Below are 22,280 nucleotides of genomic sequence, written 5' to 3'. Positions count from 1 at the left end.
ATTCTGAGGCTGTGCACAACACCAAATAATGGTTATTATCACCACCTACCACGCCAAATGATCAATAAACGCCCATAAAACTTCAGCGATTTATATTCCTGACACTGTTTCATAATGATTCATCCGAATGGCCTCGTAGTAGGCTACTGTAAGGAGCACAGACAAATCTAGCTATTTAACATCCAGTATGATAAAAAAAATACCATTTAAGATATCATACTTCCAAACGCACCATGTCTAAAATGACACAATTTCAAGGATTTATAGTCATCCACAATGAGCCACATGTAATTTACTAGGATAATACAGTGATGATACAGGGATGACGTAAACTAAAGCAAAGGGATTTTACAGCAAAATAAACACGTGAACCGAATTTATTTCAGCCTAAGGCGAATATAACATGTGAAATACTTCTTATCAAGAAACTAAGCCAGATATTGTCATGGCTATTAGTTACGGGCAAACCGAATGACAGCGTGAGTGGGGGATCATTGTTGTGTTTCTGTAAACCAAAGATTGTGGACTTGATTGTATGATCCGACCTGTTCACATTAAAGTAGATTGACGGTACAGGAAGGATTCTCAATACGAAGCTCTCTACTCTTTCTCTTACCTCCATGCTCACCCAGAAATATGGCTTAGTCCCACTTTCTGAAGTTCGAACAAGATGATTTTCCTCAATATTATAACATGGCACCAGGTTCCGGATTGTACAAGTGGAAGTGACATCATAACGCTTACGCAGCGTTGAACGGTTTAACTGTTTTGCAACCCGGGGTCGCTTGGATGGGTGTATTTCTTGATTTGGAACCTGAAAATAAGGAATAACTCCGCACGTCCATGCTACCCCGGCGTAGTAACTTGCAAATGCTAGTGTCCAAGTGCTTTGTGAAGACATTTGTATGGAATTGACCTACAAAAAAACGTTACATTAATACTTTCTTTCAAAATTGGTTTTATTACAATTTTTCAAGCAGTCTTTTTAATTTTTTATATTAATGTAATAAAAAAAACAACTCAGGACTTATGTACAAGCAAAAACTGTTAGGGAGAAATAAACAGATTCCCTTAAAAACAAAAGTCAGAACACTGAGAAGGACAGTTGAGTGGAATTTAAAATATCTCCTGTTTGTTTTACCTCCTATTAGCACGAGTTCACAAGCGTTGTAGGAGGCAGGTCCAACACACACACACACACACACACACACACGCACACAAACAAACCACTGATCAATGCCTCGAAGGCTACCATCAGGACACTGTAAATAAAAGGGGATAGGGTGACGCCGAGAAACAGCATAACTACGCCGCATAGCAGGAATCCCACGTGACATCCCAGGGTGTAAGCGCACCATCGTATGATCAATCATCACACGCGCACACACGTCGATAAAACGTCGTACGAACGACGAAGCAACACAAATACAGCGTTGTAATAGCATGCGGTGTGACGGTGTTTATAACAACGGTGGTGCGATGTAAAACAAGCCCTCTGCAAACACTGTTTACTAACCGCTCTTCAGAAACTCCCTCCGCACTGCTTGATAAGCAAAACTTGTTCTCTACAAGCTTCTTTTCTACTCTTGAAGCCACCGTGTCCACTCTCCTAACTAACCTTACACACACACACACACACACACACACACACACACACACACACACACACACACACACACACACACACACACACACACACACACACACACACACACACACACACACACACACACACACACACACACACACACACACACACACACACACACACACACACGACAGAAAACCAGACACACAAAGCGGAGAGCTTACTTTTTTCCAGTCTAGAACACTTCTACAAATTAGAACCCTGAGTCACTCAGTGGAACACACTCTGTTCCAGAATATTCTATCCACTGTGGTGGTGATGGTTCATTCATTGGTCCTCTCTATCATGCAAGTCCATACACTCATTAATACCACACTCGTCCAAAGACCCAACTACATTACGGTACACTTTCGACATGTAAAAACACACACACACACACACACACACACACACACACACACACACACACACACACACACACACACACACACACACACACACACACACACACACACACACACACACACACACACACACACACACACACACACCCCTGCACTTTGTTCATATGAGGAATCGTGTTGGCTTTAGCTTGTCTTTTTTGGGTGGAATGGTGAAACCTTAGAGATAATGACTGACAGCTAGGTGTAGGGGGAGGGCTCTATCCAAGCCCTGGCCAATGACAGTCCTTTAAAAGCTGTCTGACCCCGGGGCCTCCTTAGCCCCGCCCCATTGGCATTTCTTTTTTTTTGACTGTATTGGCTGATTCGGGTTGATGAGCCGATTTCGCTGCTGTGGCCAATCAGGAGTAGATGGTGATGACCTCACTTCCTCCTCCCCTGACCAATAGGACGCGTTCCAGGCCCTCCGTCAGCACCTCCAGGAACTCCATGTCTGAACAGCAGTTAAGGAGCATCACTCTGAGACACAATAAGCTACAGAGGAACGCAGATAGCGAGAGAGAGAGAGAGAGAGAGAGAGAGAGAGAGAGAGAGAGAGAGAGAGAGAGAGAGAGAGAGAGAGAGAGAGAGAGACAACAGAGAGAACAGAGAGAACAGAGAGAACAGAGAGAACAGAGAAGAAATGAGACAAGAGAGAAAGAGAGAAAGAGAAACTAAAAGAGTAAGAGAGAGAAACACAGGGAGAGACATAGAGAAAGAAACAAAGAGTGAGTGAGAGACAAACAAAAAGAGAGAGAGACAGGAAGATAATGAGAGTGAAGGGAGAGAGAGACATAGGGAGAGAATGAGAGTGAAGGGAGAGAGAGACATAGGGAGAGAATGAGAGTGAAGGATTGGGGCTATCTCGTTGTTATTATCAGTGACCTATGCACTTTGTAAAGCTCTCTCTTCGAAGTCGCTTTGGATAAAAGCGTCTGCTAAATAAATAAATGTAAGGATGCAGTTCTCGTCCCCGTCGGCGTTCCTGGGAGGCCCCGGCATGTTGAGCAGGACCAGCCGAGCATCATGGGACTTATTGACGATGACCTCGTTCAGCCTGACGGCCGTGTGCATGCGGCGCACGTTGGAGTGATCCCTGGAGCAGGAGAGGAGAGACCTGTCAGCTCACAGATTCTGTCTGTGTGGGATGATGTCAGCGTGTGTGTGTGTATCACATGTGTGTGTGTATCACGTGTGTGTGTGTGATGTCAGCGTGTGTGTGTGTATACGTGTGTGTGAGTATCAGTATCACACGTGTGTGTGTGTGTGCGTGAGAGAGAGACAGAGAGACAGAGAGAGAGAGAGTGAGAGAGACAGAGACAGACAGAGAGACAGAGACAAAGAGAGAGTGAGAGAGACAGACAGAGAGAGAGAGAGAGAGAGAGAGAGAGAGAGAGAGAGAGAGAGAGAGACATACAGAGAGAGTGAGAGAGACAGACAGAGAGAGTGAGAGAGACAGACAGAGAGAGAGAGTGAGATAGACAGAGAGAGACAGAGAGAGACAGAGAGAGAGAGAGACAGACAGAGAGAGAGAGAGAGAGAGAGAGAGAGACAGAGAGAGACAGAGTGGGAGACAGAGAGAGACAGACAGAGACAGACACTCACGGTCTGATGCTGAGCATGTCTCTGAAGCCCTCCGGGGTGCTGCAGCCAGACTGCGTGGCTCTGTACTGCTGCGCCCTCTCCTTGGTCCAGGTCATGTGGACCCGCCTGTGCTCCGGTACCGACCCCCCGCCCCCTCCCCCTCCTCCCCCTCCTCCCCCCCCTCCTCCCGACTTCTCAGAATTGGCCGCCCCCCCTCCGGGGGCGTCTGTGTCCTCGTCGTCGTCCGAGCCGATGCTGGTCAGACGCAGCATGGAGTTACGGTCCTTCACCAGCTGGGCCTGAGACACACGCACCACACACACGCACCACACACACGCACCACACACACGCACCACACACAGGTGGATCCAAAGACAGGCACAAACACATTGTGCGTTTAAAACACTTGACCACACAGCTCACACAATCCTCCATCACTTCCATCCAGCTTCTGTCTGGCATTGTTCCGTCTTTCTGTCCTTTATTTTTTACCCCCTCTTCACCTCTTTTATTTTCTCTCTCTCTCCCTCCCTCCTTCCTTCTCTCTCTCTCTGTACCTCTCTATCTCTCTCTCCTTCTCACTGTACCTGTCTCTCTCTCACCTTCTCTCTCTGTACCCGTCTCTCTCTCTCCTTCTCACTGTACCTGTCTCTCTCTCACCTTCTCTCACTGTACCTGTCTCTCTCTCACCTTCTCTCTCTGTACCTGTCTCTCTCTGTTGTAGTGTCTGGGGTTGCTAGTGTTCACTCCGACAGTCCTTAACCTGGGGGAGAAACACACCTACCCAACACAGACGGTCACTGACTACTGAAACACACACACACAGTTCAAACACACACGCTGCACTCACACTTAACAGCTAAGCTCTCTAAATCCTTGGACACACAATTAAATACCCTACCAAAACCCTACCTGAAACCTTAAAAACACTAGTAGAAACTTTAAAAACACAACAAAAAACAAGAAACACTATTAAATCACTATTATATACCCTAGTAAACACACCAGAAACCCTAAGAAACACTATTAAAAACACTATTAAAAACACTATTGAAAACACTATTGAAAACACTAGTAGAAACATGAGAAGAAACCCTAAGCAACACAACTAGAATCACAACTATCAACCTTAAAAACTATTTTAGAAACACAACTAACAACCTTAAAAACACTATTAAAAACACAACTATCAACCTTAAAAACACTTAGAAACACAACTATCAACCTTAAAAACACTATTAGAAACACAACTATCAACCTTAAAAACACTTAGAAACACAACTATCAACCTTAAAAACACTATAAGAAACACAACTATCAACCTTAAAAACACTATAAGAAACACAACTATCAACCTTAAAAACACAACTATCAACCTTAAAAACACTATTAGAAACCCTAGGAAACACAACTAGGAAACACACCCAGAAGCCCCAGGAGTAACCTACTCTGTATTCCGGGCGCTCACAGAGAAGGTGCGGCTCTGACAGCCGACGCAAACTGGCCTCGTCAAAACTCCAGCGGTCTCGCTTGAGAGGGAGGCCATGGGAGATGAGCAGAGGAGGGGGATGAAGGAGAGCGTGTGGAGGTGAAGGACGAGCGCGCACACACACACACACACACACACACGGGATCTTACCTCTTTCTCTCTGTCGGACTTGGACAGCCTCATCTGTCTCAGCATCTGAGAGCGCTGCTCCATCATCAGGGTCCTCTCATACGTGTACGCACTGATGTCACTGTTATGCTGGGGGGGAGAGAGACAGGGGGAGAGAGAGGGAGAGAGGGGGGAGAGAGAGGGGGGAGAGAGGGGGGGGAGAGAGAGAGGGGAGAGAGGGGAGAGGGGGGGGGAGAGAGAGGGGAGAGAGACAGGGGGAGAGAGGGGGAGAGGGGGGGAGAGGGGGAGAGAGGGGGAGAGAGGGGGAGAGAGAGAGGGGGGGAGAGAGAGGGAGGGGAGAGAGGGGGAGGGGGGAGGGGGGGAGACAGAGGGAGGGGGGAAAGAGAGAGAGAGAGAGAGAGAGGGGAGAGAGAGGGGGCGAAGAGAGAGGGAGGGGGAGAGAGAGACAGAGAGAGAGAAGGGGAGAGGGGGGAGAGAGAGAGAGAGAGGGGGCGAAGAGAGAGGGAGGGGGGAGAGAGAGACAGAGAGAGAGAGGGGGAGAGGGGGGAGAGAGAGAGAGGGGGGAGAGAGGGAGAGAGAGGGGGGGAGACGGAGAGAGAGAGGGGGGGAGACGGAGAGAGAGAGGGGGGAAGAGAGAGTGGGAGAGAAAGAGGGGAAGAGAGAGATGGAAGGAATGAGAAAGAGAGAGAAAATATGTTCTTAATAAGACAGGGGTCCCCCCCACACACACACACACACACACACACACACACACACATTCCACTCACCATCTCCACCACCTCCACCTCAGCCTCGATGCGCAGGTGATACAGGAAGGTGGCCAGGTCCTTCTTCATCTGGATGGAGTTGTCCTCCATCTGGGCCACCGTGAAGATACGCATGCCACACTTACGCCACACCTGGGGAACACACACACACACACTCAGAGCTATAGCTGGTGGGCAACACATACCTAACACACACACACTCTCAGAGCTATAGCTGGTGGGCAACACATACCTAACACACACACACTCTCAGAGCTATAGCTGGTGGGCAACACATACCTAACACACACACTCTCAGAGCTATAGCTGGTGGGCAACACTTACCTAACACACACCGACCACACACACACACACACACTCAAAGCTATTATCTGGTGGGCAACACATACCTAACACACACACACACACACTCAGAGCTATTATCTGGTGGGCAACACACACACACATACGCAATTGCAGATCACACACACCCACCCCATCCCTTGTCACCGTGTGTGTGTGTCTTCCCCCCCCACCTTGTGCTGGCGCAGCAGGAAGGGCAGCAGCATGAGCATGCCGCCGTCGTGGACGATCCACCACACGTCGATGGTGCCCTCGCTGCACGGCTCGCTGCTGCCCGGGAACAGAGAGATGTTCTTGGGGACCAGCAGGGCCATGTGGGCTGCAGTGGTGACCCTCACCGTGTCTGGAGGACAGAGAGAGAGGGGGAGGGGTGTTAGTGTTCTCACACACACTGTCAGGAGAGCCCTAACTCTGCTTCCCTGGGCCAGCCCATCACCACTCCCCCCCTACCCCCCACTCACTGATGAAGGTCTTCCAGGACTGGGGGTCCTCGCTCTGCCTCCAGGCCAGGGGCCAGCCCATCACCACCGTGTTGTGCCTCATGCCTCCCAGGCCGCTGGACTGGATCATGTGACTGATGCCCTCGCGGGGCTTCTGGGCCACGATGCACTGGCAGAAACCCTTCACCTTCTCCTTATCCATCAGGTGCTTCAGAGTCTGGGGGGGGAGAAAAGTGGGAGTGAAAGACAAATAGATAGAGAGATACAGAGACAGAGAGGGAGAGAGAAAGAGAGAGAGCCAGCCAGCCAGAGAGAGACACACACACACACAGAGAGAGAGAGAGACAAAGAGACAGACAGCCAGAGAGAAAGAGAGAGAGAGAGAGAGAGAGAAAGAGAGAGAGAGAGAGAGAGAGAGAGAGAGAGAGACACAGAGAGGCAGAGACAGAGAGAGAGAGAGAGACAGCCCTGTGTACCTGCTCTGCAGCCAGGGCCTCTCCGTAGCTGTGGAGGTAGTTTCCAGGGATGACCGTCCCCACGATGGTCAGGCCCTTACCGGCCTTCAGCTGGGAGGCGAACGTGAGCAGGCGGGGAGACTTGACGTGGGCGTCCTCATCCAGCTTCAACAGCACCAGCAGCTGGGGCCTGCCACAAAGCACCGTGTGGGAGAGAGAGAGAGAGAGGTTGGACGGAGAGGGAGAGAAGAAAAGAGAGAGGGGAGGGAGAGATAGTGAGTAAGTATGTGTATACTATTAAAGCTCAGTTTAACAAAGTGTGTGTGTGAGTGTGTGTGTGTACCTCCAGTTCTTGGTGTGTGGCGGTCCCTCCTCCAGCCTCAGGAGGGCGTAGCGAGCAGCACTGAGCGACAGCCCACGGATCCCATCGCCCCACTCCTTCTCTGCTCTGGAACACACACACACACAAGCCCATGATGTTCACAAGTGCTCTCAAGTATATACACACACACACACACACACACATTCATAATAGGTTCTATATATATCTACCACCTCAACATCTTGGGATGAACTCAACTCTACACACACACACCTAGGAAGAGGGCTACACACACACACACAATCTATAGGTTGCCTGGTTCCCATGGTAACCTACCCGTGGTACTCGATGTACTTGTAGATCATGCCAGCGATCACCATGGCAACGAGAGCGTAGTACCACGAGGAAATGAACATCAGAGCCAGGCAGATGATCATGCCCAGAAACGACAAAGTCCTACAGAGACACACGCCCACACAGGTCACACACAGGTCACACACAGGTCACACACAGGTCACACACAGGTCACACACAGGTCACACACAGGTCACACACAGGTCACACACAGGTCACACACAGGTCACACACAGGTCACACACAGGTCACACACAGGTCACACACAGGTCACACACAGGTCACACACAGGTCACACACAGGTCACACACAGGTCACACACAGGTCACACACAGGTCACACACAGGTCACACACAGGTCACACACAGGTCACACACAGGTCACACACAGGTCACACACAGGTCAGACTCCAGTCATAAATTCACTTCTATTGTCCGCCAGGTGCGTCAGTGTATTTCTTTGTGTACAGTGTGTGTGTACAGTGTGTGTGTGTGTGTGCAGTGTGTGTGTACCAGTGGTAGTAGGAGAAGCGAGGTCTCCAGTGTGTGTGTGTACAGTGTGTGTGTGTGTGTGTGTACCAGTGGTAGTAGGAGAAGCGAGGTCTCCAGTGTGTGTGTGTGTGTGTGTGTACAGTGTGTGTGTGTGTGTGTGTGAACCAGCGGTAGTAGGAGAAGCGAGGTCTCCAGTGTGTGTGTGTGTGTGTACAGTGTGTGTGTGTGTGTGTGTACCAGTGGTAGTAGGAGAAGCGAGGTCTCCAGTGTGTGTGTGTGTGTGTGTGAGTACAGTGTGTGTGTGTGTGTACCAGTGGTAGTAGGAGAAGCGAGGTCTCCAGTTAGGAGTCCTCAGCAGGGTCTGCAGGGCACAGGCCAGGTTCACAAACAGATAACACATCAGGAAGAACCTGGAGACCAGGGGGAGAGACATGGCTGTCAGAACATCACAATACACCTGCTGTATCTCTCACTCTTAAACACACACACACACAGACACACACACACACACACTCACACACACACACACTCACATGGAGAGGATGGGGGCCACCAGGTCCAGGGAGGCGATCAGGATGCCCAGCTCAGCGATCACAGCCGTCAGCAGCAGGGCCCAGGTGGGCTCCCCGTTAGCCTTCCCATGACCAAACACCTGCACACACACACACACACACACACACATACACACACCAGGTGAGCCAGGTCAGAACGTGTTAGTGGGAGGTCATACAGGACAGGCAGTACAAGAGAGTGATAGAGAGTAAGTAAGAAAGAAAGTAAGAGAGAGAGACAGAGATAGACAGACAGAGAGAGAGAGACAGAGAGAGAGAGACAGAGAGAGAGAGATTAAAAGGAGGAAGAGAGGCAGTGGTGTCTGACCCTGAGGAAGGGGACAATGTTGTCCTTGGCGATGGCCTGCAGGAGGCGAGGAGCGCCCGTCAACGATTGGAGGCCCGCCCCGCACGTCGAGAAGAAGGAACCAATCACGATAACCCAGTGGGAGGGCCAGGCGAGAGTTCCAACCACCAGCTTCCCCTTCACTGAGTCACCAAACCTGCAGGGGGCGCCAGAGGACAGGACAGGAGGGGAGATGGATTAGAGAGAGGAAAGAGACCACATCAAAAACAACTCATCAGATAGCAGGGGTTAGTTAGGCAAAGCAATCCATCATCTGTGTCTCTCTGTCCTCCCTTCTTTCTCCCCCCCCCCCCTCTCTCTCTCTCTCTCCCTCCCTCTCAGGACCAGAGGATACTGACTTGTCTCTCTCCCCCTCTCTCTCCCACACTCTCTCCTTCTCCCTCCCTCCCTCCCTCCCTCCCTCCCTCCCTCCCTCCCTCCCTCCCTCCCTCACTCCCTCCCTCCCTCCCTCACTCTCTCCCTCTCCTTCCCTCTCAGAACCAGAGGATACTGACTTGTCTCTGAGCAGGACTCCCTCGATGCAGGATCCAAACAGAACCACACTGCTGAGGTCTTGTGTCAGCGCTCAGGAAAACAACATCAACAACATCCATCCAACACATTGGGAACACACACACAAATGTGTGTGTGTTTATGTAAAAACGTTTGAAAGGTTGAAAGAAATGTCCATCCATCCATCCATTCATCCATTCATCCCTCACAGATGAGGATACAGACGAGGGAGGTGGTGAGGATGGCCAGGATGGTTCCCATGGGGATGGAGCGCTGAGCATCCCTCAGATCTCCTGACCTGTTAGAGCCTGCCATGATACCTGGAGAGAGAGACACAGAGAGGGGGGGAGAGAGAGAGGGGGGAGAGAGAGGGGGGAGGGAGAGAGAGATAGACAGAGAGAGAGAGGGAGAGATAGACAGGGAGAGAGAGAGATAGACAGAGAGAGAGAGAGAGAGAGAGAGAGAGAGAGAGAGAACAAGAAAAAGGGAGAAAGAATGAGAGGAGAAATCGGGTGAGAGAAATAGGAGGAGGAAAAGAGAGGGAGAGAGAGAGAAGGGGCGGAGGAAAGACAGAAGAAGAGACACACAGAGAGAGAGGTGTTATTCACAGCTGCTAACCCACACTGCTCCGCCACTTCCTGGTGTTATGAAATCGTCAGAAGATGTAATGAGACAGGAAGTGTACCTGTGACCGAGGGGAAGAAGATGCCCACCAATAGGGTGAAAGAGGTGGTGATGTCTGCGAACACGTAGGGCAGCCGATTGGTCGGCGGGTGGCTGGCCCCTGAGGAGGGGAGGGACCTCTTCTCGAGCACCTCCCCTTTGCTCAGGTAGGAACTCCACAGGTTCTCTGCAGAACGGAGAACAGATGAGCGGACGTGTGGAACCCTGCAGGGCTGAGGTTCTGAGGGCAGGGGGGGGGGGGAGTTCTCCTGCCGGCGCTGTGCTCTGCTGAGCTCAGCGGTTCTGTTGTGCTGTGTCATGCTATCTCTAGAGCCAAGGCAGTGTTTAGCAGATTCACGTTCGGCTAGGCCGGGATGTTGTGCAGAAATATGAGCCTTTATGTTATATTATTTGTGAGTATGTGTGTGTGTGCGTGTGGAGGGGGGTTGTGGCTGTGTGTGTGTGTGTACCGGTGATGACTCCGCTGGCCAGGCCGGGGATGCCCTCTATCTGCGAGACGTTGCTGTGTGTGAAGTAGTCGTCACACGAGGCGTTCAGCTTGGGGTCGTCGCCGCAGAACTGCAGCCACAGGTAGGTGGTCTGCTCCGACAGGGCGGGACCACGGCCGGGGTCAAGGGTCGGGGTCGCCGTGACGTTTTCTAAAAAAAGGAGGGATGGAGAGACGGGGTGGACACGGGAACGGTTTAGTCGTGCTGAGCCCCGATTGGTGCGTCCTGCTAAACACGACGCGTGATTGGTCGACTGGTCGGATTGCTCTTCATGTGAGGGGATGGGGTACAAACCAGAGAGGGGGAGGGTGAGGTTGGCCTGCTCTCCTCCTGGCGTGGGGTCCTCGGGGGGCAGGGTGGTCTTGGCACAGTGGCCGTCCAGCAGGGCGTGGCCCGACAACGTCCGGTTACCCAGCATGCACACCCTGAGGGGGAGGGGCAGAGCACAGGATTAGCGGATTGGTCCGTCTAGAGAGATCCTGGGGCACGGGATTGGTCGATCGGTCAGTCAGTTTGAAGGGGGACGTGTCAGTGCGGGAGTCTGTTGGGAAATGGGATTTTTTTGTTGTTGAAGTAGAGTAGAAGTGCGTGATAACACATCTCTAGAATCTTACCGGAAACTTCTCCCAGATCAGCAATTTGCGCTACCCCCCCCCCCCCCTCCCCAGCTAACCCCAACAACATCCCGCCCCCCGAGGCGCGTCCACTCACGGGAAGGTGGGCGTGTGGAAGGCGGAGACGAGCGCGCCGGTGTAGATGGACAGGATGGAGACGATGACGCAGGCCAGGAAGACGGACGCCAGCTTGTTGACGTACTTGACGCCCACAAACACCAGCAGCGCCATCAGCAGCAGGCACACCGAGCCGTACACGCGCATGTTGTTGAGCATGGCCGCGCCCTCGCCGTCCGGACCGCTCGGCACGAAGATGGCGGCCCACGGGGCCATGTACATCTGGGGGGGGGGGGAGGGTGATGATCCACGGCTCAGCGGTAGAGCGCCCACGCTCTCCACCCCCCCCCTCCCTCCGTAAAATCTCGACGGATAAAAGGCGTCCGCTGAATGCGTACATGTATTATTCATTGTTATTACAGCCATGGTTATCTGATGGTGATTACGTCTAAGGTGTTAAAGGTGTGATGGGGACTGGAGAGACTGCGACACTCAGGAGGGGCAGGCTGGAGAGGACAGTGATGATGATGATGATGGTGTCGATGACGAGGAGGCGAGGAGGAGGGGGTGAAGAGGGAGGAGGAAGAGGGAGGGAGGTGAGGAAGGAGGGAGCAGGAGGTGAGGAAGGAGGGAGGTGAGGAGGAAGGAGGGAGCAGGAGGTGAGGAAGGAGGGACCAGGAGGTGAGGAGGAAGGAGGGAGCAGGAGGTGAGGAGGAAGGAGGGAGGTGAGGAGGAAGGAGGGAGCAGGAGGTGAGGAAGGAGGGACCAGGAGGTGAGGAGGAAGGAGGGAGCAGGAGGTGAGGAGGAAGGAGGGAGCAGGAGGTGAGGAGGAAGGAGGGAGCAGGAAGTGAGGAAGGAGGGAGCAGGAGGTGACGAGGAAGGAGGGAACAGGAGGTGAGGAAGGAGGGAGCAGGAGGTGAGGAAGGAGGGAGCAGGAGGTGAGGAGGAAGGAGGGAGCAGGAGGTGAGGAGGAAGGAGGGAGGTGAGGAAGGAGGGAGGTGAGGAAGGAGGAGGGAGTTGAGGGTTCCCACCAGCAGGATCTCGATGGCTCCTAGGATGTACATGGCCCCAGCGAAGGTGGTGCCCAGGTAGAAACACAGGCCCACCGCCCCGCCGAACTCTGGACCCAGAGACCTGGAGATCATGAAGTAGGATCCTCCCGCTGGACAGAGACAGGGGGGAGGTAGGAGGAGGAAAGAGAGAGGGGGGGAGAGGGGGAGAGAAAGAGGGGGGGGAGGAGAGAGAGAAAGGGGGGAGAGAGAGGTGACAGTGAAGAAATAGGGAGAAGGAGCGAAGAGGAGAGCAGATAGAGATAGGATAGAAGGAGAGAGAGTGTAACAAGATGGGGCAAAAGTACAGAACAAAGTGAGAGAGACAGACAGAGAAACAAACAGAGAGACAGACAGAGAGACAGACAGATATAGAGACAGAGAGAGGGGGATGGGTGTTAGTAACATTATGGGTGTTGCATAGGAAAGAAAGAAATAGTTAGAGACAGTCGAGAAGTCTCTCGTGATTGGCGAGCAGGAGACAGAAACAATATTCCCACTCTGGCCGAGAGCGATGTCCTAAGCATCGCGTCGGCTGACAGGAAGAGACACTGAGATGATCATCTACAGCATGTTCCAGAGCAGGCACTGAGTGACTCAGTGACCCAGGTGGTCAGCTCAGTAACTCACCAGACAGACGACACATTAACTCGCTGTTTGGATCGGAATAGAGGGGGTGGGTTTGTGAAGGTGTTGCACAGTACCTCCCCATTCACACAACATATCAACTGGGTGTTTGGATAGGAGGGGGGGGAGCATGGGTTTGTAGAGGTATGTTGGTGACGTGTTAAGGTTGTGTGCAAGGTTGTCACGTTAGCTGGATAACACATGTTATCTTCATATGTGTTGGGTGGGTGGGAGGGGGGGGGGGGGGGTACTTCTTCAAATCAAGTGGCCTTTGATTTGGTTCATAATCAAATATCACATGTCATCAGTAAATGCTGGTTAGCTGTTACATACAACAAACAGGTCTACTGTGACATCAGAGATATTTCAGCTGTAGTCTGAGTGAACGAGTGTGAGAGAGAGAGAGAGAGAGAGAGAGAGAGAGAGAGAGAGAGAGAGAGAGAGAGAGAGAGAGAGAGAGAGAGAGAGAGCAAGAAAGAGAGAGCGAAAGAGAGAGAGCAAGAAAGAGAGAGCGAAAGAGAGAGCGAAAGAGAGAGAGAGACAGAGACAAGAGGACACATTAGAACCACAGACACGTCACTTGTGGCATCCACTATCCACCGGACTTCAGAGCCGAGCAGGGGATGAGAGGATGGAGGGGTGAATACCTGGGACGACTCCGTTGGTGGCGATGGCACTCATTGATATAGCAGTGAGCAACGTCTGGACAGAGAGGAGAGGAAGGACAAACGCACCAGTTAGTATCGCCTGGAGGAAAAAACCTGACACACAGAGAGAGAGAGAGAGAGAGAGTGTGAGAGAGAGAGAGAGTGAGAGAGTGAGAGAGAGTGAGAGAGAGAGAGTGTGAGAGAGAGAGAGTGTGAGAGAGAGAGAGTGTGAGAGAGAGAGTGAGAGAGTGAGAGAGAGAGAGAGAGAGAGAGAGAGAGAGAGAGAGAGAGAGAGTTAGAGAGAGAGAGAGAGAGAGAGAGAGAGAGAGAGAGAGAGAGAGAGTTAGAGAGAGAGAGTGTGAGAGAGAGAGAGAGAGAGAGAGAGCGTGAGAGAGCGTGAGAGAGCGTGAGAGAGCGAGAGGGAGAGACAGAGCGTGAGAGAGAGGACTCACACAGCAGCAGCAGATGAAGACGATGCAGAGGGCCTGCAGCACGCCAGCCGTGCCCACCACCCAGGTGAGCCTCAGGAACAGGATGACCCCAAAGATGTTCTGCAGGCAGGGCAGGTACACCCCCATGAAGGTCCCCATCTGGGGGGACTGGACACACACACAGACGACCAAACATGCATACAGAGGAAGAAATAAGAAACATATCAGCAATACACACGTGTCGTTGTGTGTTCTACATGAATGAGCGAACCGAAGGGAAGGAAGAAGAGAGACAATGCCTGTGTAGCTGTGTGTGTAGTTGTGTGTGTATGTGTGTGTGTAGCTGTGTGTGTGTGTGTGTGTGTGTGTGTACCTTCCTGGGTTTCCTCTTCTCCCCGATGCCTTCTTCCTCCTCGTGCTCCCTAGCTCCCTGCATGAGGTTGGTGTAGTTGGCCAAGCGGCTCAGCAGGGACGACACCTTGGGCCTGGTGTCCATCTCCTCCTGGAGGGAGGGAGGGAGGGAGGGAGTTGAATGATGGGGAACGGAGAGAGAGGGGTGGAGAGAGGGAGGTGAGATGGTGAGTCATAAGTGTTCCTGTAGCCTGCATACATTAGCCCTGCCGTCCCTGTCCTGTGGCTCTAACCTCAAACAACGCCAAGTTCCTGTCGTAGAAATCGTCGTCGTCCACCCCGTGAGTGTTATTGATGTAGACGCTCGACACTTTGGAATTGCCATCACCTGCTGGAGGGAGGGAGGGAGGGAGGGAGGGAGGGAGGGAGGGAGGGAGGGAGGGAGGGAGGGAGGGAGGGAGGGAGGGAGGGAGGGAGGGAGGGAGGGAGGGAGGGAGGGAGGGAGGGAGGGAGGGAGGGAGGGAGGGAGGGAGGGAGGGAGGGAGGGAGGGAGGGAGGGAGGGAGGGAGGGAGGGAGGGAGGGAGGGAGGGAGGGAGGGAGGGAGGGAGGGAGGGGGAAAAAATGAGGAAATCAAATCAAACGATATTTGCATACCCCCCATTACAAACGATGTCACAGACAGCACACGCCAAGACCTGCACCTAAACCCAAGATAAGGAAGAGGGCCTACAGAGGGGAGAAAGGAAAGACAAAGAGACCAAGACAGAGACAGACAGACAGACAGACAGACAGACAGACAGACAGACAGACAGACAGAGACAGACAGAGACAGACAGAGACAGACAGAGACAGACAGACAGACAGACAGACAGAGACAGACAGAGACAGACAGAGACAGACAGAGACAGACAGACAGACAGACAGTCGGACATGTTGAATAAGCCCCACCCGGTGCTGCAGTCCCCATCACTGTCACAGTAACCCAGCGAGCCGAAGCCCTGAGGGCAGCAGCTGCAGGGCCACACCTGCACTCCTCCACCCACCCAGACCCCCCCTCCCCTCCACCCTCCCTGTCCTGTTCCACCTCAGTCAGCAAGGGAGCAGAGACACAGCCAGCTGAGTTAGCACTCTCAGTTCCTTTCCCTCACTGACACGCGCACACTCACACACACACACACTCACACAGAATAAAATAATATACACACAGACACACTACAAAGACTAAATGGAGTGGACATGAGATGTTATTGTGGTGGCGCTGGAGAACATAGAGAACATGCAGCATACACTGACATGCTTGTGACACGAAATGAAAATCTGAAAAAGTGGCAGTAGAAATGCTGACACACTCCCAAGACAAAGACACACTTGTAGGCATCCACATGATCATACACACACACACACACACACACACACAGTATTACAGGCATGCAAGCCTTAGAGAAGTGGGTTCATGTAAACTCTAATCCTTGCTAGTTTCTACCCTTGCTCTCCTCTACTAATTACTAATAGCTCAGTTAACAAGTGACACTGTGTGTGTCTGTGTGAGTGATACCATGACATGGTGTTTGAGGCAAAAAGTAATAGAGAAATGGGAAAACAGCATAAGTTGTGTTTTTCTAGGCCTTGATCTGTGTGTGTGTGTGTGTGTGTGTGTGTGTGTGTGTGTGCTCTTGCGTTCGATGTCATGATTCTGTCAAATTCAATTACTGCTTTGTTGGAAAAGAGCCAGAAATAAAGACCTGGAGAACGGCTAGACCTTTCTGTAAATAACTCTCCTGCCTCAGTCTCTACCGCACTGCTTGCGTGCCTCAGACCGACCTGTCAATACATATCATCTTCTCCACACACTCTGTGTGTGTGTGTGTGTGTGTGTGTGCGTGTGTGCGTGTGCAAACTATATATGTGTCTATATTGGCTCCTCTAATACTGCTGTAAATAAACCACGGCATCACAGGATCATCAAAAACCGAAACTAGATCATCTTGCTGGTTCTATTCCTGGAGCCAGTGCGTGTTCAACCGACGCTTATTACATCGCATTTACAGACTTAACATCAGGGCTTAACTCTAATGAAACACTAGGGGGCGACGTCACTGACAGTTAGTCGCTCCACAACACCAAACTGCTAAGGATCGTTTGGCTTACGAATTGACAAACCACTGGTCACAAAGCCATCAACATCTCAGACATCATGCGTGACGCCGCCCAAACTGTAGCACAGTTCCATAACTGACTTATGTTTCTATCCATAACTGCTGTTTATGAACGTGACTGTCACTTCTGTACCAAAGACAACACTGTTATGTGTATAACATGGTAGAGCATTTAACAGCACATAAAAGTTTCAAATCCATACCTGTATAAATTTGGATGAAAGGAAAATGCTAATAAATCAAAAACAAGGTTGACTAATGGAATGATTGAATTAATGAATGAATACATAATTATTATGAATAATTACCTTGCTCCGTGTTGCTGCAGTCCGGAGTCTCAGCCCCGCCCATCCCACCGCCCCCTGAGCCATCGCTGATTGGGTCACTGCGGTGGACGCTCTCCCGGGAACCGAAACGAACGCGCCCGCTTGAGCGGGAGCTGATGTCAGGTGACGTGTCAGAGAGCCCTGGTAGGTCCTCCGCCTTGGTGGGCGTGACGGTGAACCGCACTGACGCCATGACGACTCGAGGATGGGGGAGATTCCGGGAGTTTTAGGAGGAATGGAGGGGGGCGGGGGGGGGGCGGCTAGCTAGCTTGCACTAAATGTAGCTAACTTTCAGGTGGCTGTGAGCAGGTGGCTAGACTGTGGTCTGCACGTATCCATTGAATTGAGCTGGTTCCTATTATCACGGGAGGGTTAAGATAGTCGGATATCGGTCTGACGATAGGATGTCTTCAATTTAGCAGTTTTACATAAACTGAGATTCTCGTAAACACTTTAGCTGTCTTGAGTAGTAAACCGCATATAAAAGAAAAGATTATGTAGAGATTAAAATATATTTTACATTTTTTCCCTTGGATACAGTTGAGTAGGAATCAGACAGAGCTGGTTTTGGTGCTTGTGGTTGAGATGCACTCTCACACGTGAACTGTTGCTTTGCTAACTGCCTTATAATAACAGGTAGTTATTGTGTAACATAACACCTATCCCTGTCCACATACATTACAGGTTAAACTAGGCTTGCGTCTTGTCTGTGATATGTCGCTTTTAAAGATGTGATAAACTATGAGAGAATGCTGTCTTGCAAGTGACAAATGACGTCAAACCACAAAGGTGTACAGGTAAGGTAAGGTAAGGTAACTGAAAAAGAGGAGGGGAGGGAAGAAATGCCATGCATCAGACACTTGCTGTACAGGTTTGCTGGAGCAATACTCAAAGGGTGTAAACCTCATTAAGGGCAGTACTGATAATGTGATCCGTTTATCATAATAAAACTGTCTAGCCGCCATTTGAACGTGTATAGATCTTACATCATACTGACAAAGGTAACTATCTGAGGTCACATGGTGTAGCACACTGCTTCTTGAGGGTGTGAAGTCTTGCTAAAGGCTTTGTTTTGATTAATGGGTAAGGATCCGAACACACAGTAACTGATGAGAACATAATGTGCTCCGGTAAGTCAACAGACAAGCACAGGCACATATAGCGTTTTCACTCAGTTCAAAAACTGAGTAGAGTAGAGTGCCTTGGTGCGGCTTATAATTTAATTATTATTTCAGAGCGGTTCCAACCGGTTGGGTCAGTGCATCAGTGAGCTTTCCACATGCGGAGGCGATGTTGTATGCTTCTTTCTGTGTGCACTGCCGTCTTTGACAGAAAGGGAATGAGGAAATGTTTATTTAATTTTGTTGGAGAAAAAAAATTGCGCCATACAGCTTGTCTGTCTTGTTTTAAACACCGACATGAGTGAGGGGGTGTGGCAATTTGTTCAGACGCCGGGTGGTTTGTAGCAGTGAAGTTGACAATCGTCAGTCCACTAACTCGCCTCATTCACTTCCATCAATCAACTGCATTCCAATACGAATGTTCGTATGTTCATTTCGCAATTTAAAAAAAGCATGTGGTAGCTAGGTTAGGTACATATACCCAACATTGTAGAGTTTCTAGGTTTCAGACACTGACAACTGGTGATGCTTCTGTGAGCCGTATGTAGCTAGATAACCGAGCAAGACAGACAAGGCTAGATAAGATAACGTTTGTTCTCGTTGGACAGGTCTTATCAATTCTCAGGTCAACATACATGGCGAGTTCCGTCACTGACATAAACTACCAGCTTGAAATTCCATTGCTAGGTAGGTAGCTCTACCCCATCCCGTTGACTAGCTCACAGACAGGCTACCCTGCTATCATTAAGCCAATTATGGTTCAAGCCTGAACCGGTTATCATGATAACAATTCTTCCAAAGCGCAAGAGTAGAAATCATATGGAGAGAACCTGAGATTCGTAGTGGGCAAATACACTACAAGGTACAAGCGTACTTTTGATGGTTTTGTTGACAAAAGAATGCGGCGTGTAATATGCAGCTGTTATGCGTCGGTAAACAAGCTACGGCGTATTAGCTAGCTGGCTTCAATAACTGCACACAGCATACACAGCTAACTAGCAATTAAAGTGTTCGTTCAGCTGCCCGGTATGGTTCGTTCGGGCGATCGCTGAGACATTTGTTTGTATAAAAGCCAAAAGCCAGGTCCTTATACAGTATACATCGCTGGCTAACGTTAGCTATGTTGCGTTAGCCGTTAGCCATGCTGATAAATGTGACAACTCAAGCACATCTCGCTCTTACGGATTTAACCGATATCCACGGCGAATGATAAATGAAATAGTCTACCATAATAAACACATACCACATATGCAGTGCCTCAAATTCCTACGGTTGCGCCGTTCTAAAAGTGAAGATGCCTTATGCGGAGCTCTCATCTCATCCTTTCTCTTGTCGGCACTTTGTCCAAGAACGGAATCGCGCGCGCCCCCATGCTTTCAGTTCCTCTACACTTGTTTTTTTTTTTTTTTTTATCAGTTGCGTGAGTGTGAATACGGCATACGTGTCAGTGTGCAAATGTTTTGACATGTAGTAGGGGACATAATGTACTTGTCTACCAGAGACTGGTTCATAAACGTCAAGGAAAAGCGATTGGGCGTTGTCTTTTTATTTATTTATTGCTAATTTCATTCCAAACCAAATGTCAAATTCGGAAACAAATGAGAAATTCCCCAAGATGTATTAAAGTAATTACAATAAGTTGTCAATATGTTCTGTGACGTGTAAATGTTGTATAAAAAGCACAAATAAACAAACGACACCTAAAATAAAAGCAATGTTCAAGGGTTGATTGGAAAATGATAACGGATGTCTTGGGGGACTATAGAGTGGTACTTCTCCATCCTCCAATAAATGTCAACAGAATTATTGCATCGCTAATGATCGTCCATCCCACTACTTTCCCCAAAGGCACATTAGTGCGGGAAAAATAATAGGTAGTCCATCAACAACGACCAATAGCTAATCAATAGTCCATTAATAAACTCTGTCCATTAGTCTCGCGATCACAGGATCGGTCTGGGCTGCTGGGTCAGGAGAAGATTAAACCGTTTCTTGATAGTCACGCGGTGCCGGGAGAACTTGTCGTCCGGGGAGAAGCGGGCCGGATGGGCAGAGCTAGTGGGCTGCCCAGTAGGGTCCGACTTCTGTTGGGTCAGAGCAGAGTGGACACACACACACAAAAGGAGTATTTAATGATTTATTAAATTATATAAGTTATATTGTGATGTGTGTAATGTCTTTACAACTGTAATTCCTCCGTGCGACAATCTTTCTACTCTAAATCAGATTTGTTCTCTGCAATACAAACACGCCACCATGCACGTTTTAAAAATAAGGGACTAGTTAACGATTTAACATGCAACTGCTATGAGTCGGTATGGCTATTAGGCTACTGGCTAGGCCAAATTAAGAGTGCTACCTTTTCACTCCATTTGTTTAAGTTAAATTCAAATTAGCTAAATAGTTTCCGAATGTAAACTTCCAACATCATACAATAGAGGTAACAATGTAAAATGTGGTTACAAGTAGACTAACATTTTAGACAAAACACGGCTGAATTATTCTGAGGTAAACATAGCCTACCTTCAGAGTGTAGATTCTATCCCCATTCTCGTTCAAGTAGAACTGCAGGAACATCTTGGCGAATAAAGCAGACTGTGTCTTAACAACTTTAACACAAATATAAAGCAGAAGCTATTACAACCACAGAGACCGGGTTACTTTGGGGAGTTAATCCGAAGATTTTAAGAAAGATTTTGTCTAACACGTGCAGACAAATTTCTTCCTTGCCGAATGCGGGTGGCCGGATATCCGTAGAGGAAGGTTATGCATTTGCAAAGCACCATGGGAGATCGAGTTGTATTCACAGTGATTTTAGAGCGTTTAGAGAATTTACCGAAAGAAGACATGCATTGAATCATTACAAGTAGTTGGTATGGAATATCTTGATTGTTGACCGAACCTTTGATAGGAAGTGAATGAAAATAGAATCAGAATACATTAATGTTTCCTTTCGAAAGAGAATGAATGAAAAAATGCTTAATAATTGATGTCTGAGATGAAAGCTTGCTGAAATCTCCTTTTAACAAGTTTCATACAGGTGAGTTGAATATTCTTATTCAACAGCATACTTTGCCTTTACAATGATGGCCAACAATAATTTCACATTTACTTATTAATCAATGGCAAGATGAAAAAAAATATTGTTAAATGTTACATATCTTTTAATAGATACAAAAGACACACACTGGATGGGTTCAGTTCGAGCAAAACATCCTCAACTCAACCCTGATCAAGATGGAGGAGAGAGAGTGTCATCCATTCTTCCTTGTCCTTCTCCTCTCCCCCCTCCCTTTACAAACCATCATGAGCTTGCATCACAGATAGACCCACCACCAGAAACAGAACCAGCCCAGAGTTCTGAGGTGGAAGTTGAACCAGCTGACCCACCACAAAACTTGGAACCTGCCCAAGAACCAACAGAATTACCAGAGGCGAAGTGTCCCCTGTCTGACGCAGAGTCTGTATGGGGCTGTGACCATCCAGCATCTGCCTCAGAACGACTTGAGCCCAGACAAGCCCAGAGCCAGGTAACAGAAAAACATCCTTCCAGAGGTGAAGGCCTGACTCGTCACTCTAATGTGGGTTCCAGCTGGCCATGGTTTGCCTCGTCATCAGAACCAGACCGGGACACCAAAGAGGTCCCCCTAAAGCAACGAGGTACAACTGAACCAAGCCAAATGACTGAACCTGGAACTTTGTCTGCAGACCTCACTAAGGTACCTTCGGATCATGCAGCCCCTGCCCGTCGACTGACCCTGGTGTCTGACGCTAGCGCACAGCCCACAGAGGAATCAGACTCCATAAGATCTATACGAAACCTCTCACCAGAATCACTTCAGCTTAAAGAAAGACCGGAACCGGTTAAAACCACTCGAGAGGCATTTGGTCCAGAACCAAGTCCACCGAATCACCAT

At 49.7% G+C, this 22,280-nt stretch overlaps 2 protein-coding genes and 1 long non-coding RNA gene across 9 annotated transcripts; 1 reads left to right on the top strand and 2 right to left on the bottom strand.

Moving 5' to 3' along the window:
- Window positions 1-941: 941 nt before the first annotated feature.
- On the bottom strand, window positions 942-19,742 carry slc12a6 (solute carrier family 12 member 6). 6 transcript variants are annotated; one of them, XM_084691516.1, is made up of 28 exons: window positions 19,607-19,742; window positions 17,225-18,058; window positions 15,053-15,150; window positions 14,782-14,910; window positions 14,430-14,576; window positions 13,978-14,032; window positions 12,686-12,816; window positions 11,695-11,936; window positions 11,278-11,408; window positions 10,945-11,133; window positions 10,497-10,661; window positions 10,033-10,131; window positions 9,814-9,871; window positions 9,281-9,455; window positions 8,935-9,053; window positions 8,713-8,811; window positions 7,893-8,012; window positions 7,578-7,682; window positions 7,256-7,424; window positions 6,801-6,996; window positions 6,513-6,682; window positions 5,998-6,129; window positions 5,252-5,359; window positions 5,061-5,141; window positions 4,318-4,392; window positions 3,634-3,911; window positions 2,991-3,124; window positions 942-2,482 (listed from the first exon to the last, which is right to left on the bottom strand). In XM_084691516.1, exons 2-28 carry the CDS (start codon window positions 17,433-17,435, stop codon window positions 2,391-2,393), a joined length of 3,708 nt encoding a protein of 1,235 aa, XP_084547642.1. In that variant the 5' UTR covers window positions 17,436-18,058; window positions 19,607-19,742; the 3' UTR covers window positions 942-2,390. The 6 variants fall into 6 exon arrangements, with proteins under 6 accessions (XP_084547642.1, XP_084547643.1, XP_084547644.1 ...); XM_084691517.1 differs by having other exon boundaries at window positions 15,053-15,147; XM_084691518.1 differs by lacking the exon at window positions 5,061-5,141.
- On the top strand, window positions 18,597-22,240 carry LOC146221830 (uncharacterized). 2 transcript variants are annotated; one of them, XR_014746746.1, is made up of 4 exons: window positions 18,597-19,050; window positions 21,324-21,403; window positions 21,535-21,893; window positions 22,072-22,240. It is a non-coding gene; the product is annotated as an uncharacterized LOC146221830 (long non-coding RNA). The 2 variants fall into 2 exon arrangements; XR_014746745.1 differs by lacking the exon at window positions 18,597-19,050 and having other exon boundaries at window positions 21,263-21,403.
- Window positions 19,894-21,124, bottom strand: nop10 (NOP10 ribonucleoprotein homolog (yeast)). Its single transcript, XM_084691548.1, has 2 exons — window positions 20,887-21,124; window positions 19,894-20,447 (listed from the first exon to the last, which is right to left on the bottom strand). The coding sequence occupies exons 1-2, from the start codon at window positions 20,938-20,940 to the stop codon at window positions 20,307-20,309; spliced, it is 195 nt and encodes a 64-aa protein (XP_084547674.1). The 5' UTR covers window positions 20,941-21,124; the 3' UTR covers window positions 19,894-20,306.
- Window positions 22,241-22,280: the final 40 nt, after the last annotated feature.

The sequence above is a fragment of the Hypomesus nipponensis genome, chromosome 25, assembly GCF_054491055.1.
Source record: "Hypomesus nipponensis isolate SF chromosome 25, ASM5449105v1, whole genome shotgun sequence".
NCBI classification, from domain to species: Eukaryota; Metazoa; Chordata; class Actinopteri; order Osmeriformes; family Osmeridae; genus Hypomesus; species Hypomesus nipponensis.
This window is presented reverse-complemented; position numbering and strand designations above follow the sequence as displayed.

Excerpts from the sequence above, each read along its gene's own strand:
- slc12a6 (XM_084691516.1), bottom strand. The coding sequence starts at position 17,435 with ATGGCGTCAGTGCGGTTCACCGTCACGCCCACCAAGGCGGAGGACCTA. Across the intron at positions 14,911-15,052 it reads GGAACTTGGCGTTGTTTGAG|GAGGAGATGGACACCAGGCC; the intron begins GTTAGAGCCACA and ends CCCTCCCTCCAG. Across the intron at positions 14,577-14,781 it reads AGAAGAGGAAACCCAGGAAG|TCCCCCCAGATGGGGACCTT; the intron begins GTACACACACAC and ends GTGTGTGTCCAG.
- nop10 (XM_084691548.1), bottom strand. The coding sequence starts at position 20,940 with ATGTTCCTGCAGTTCTACTTGAACGAGAATGGGGATAGAATCTACACT. Across the intron at positions 20,448-20,886 it reads ATAGAATCTACACTCTGAAG|AAGTCGGACCCTACTGGGCA; the intron begins GTAGGCTATGTT and ends CTGACCCAACAG.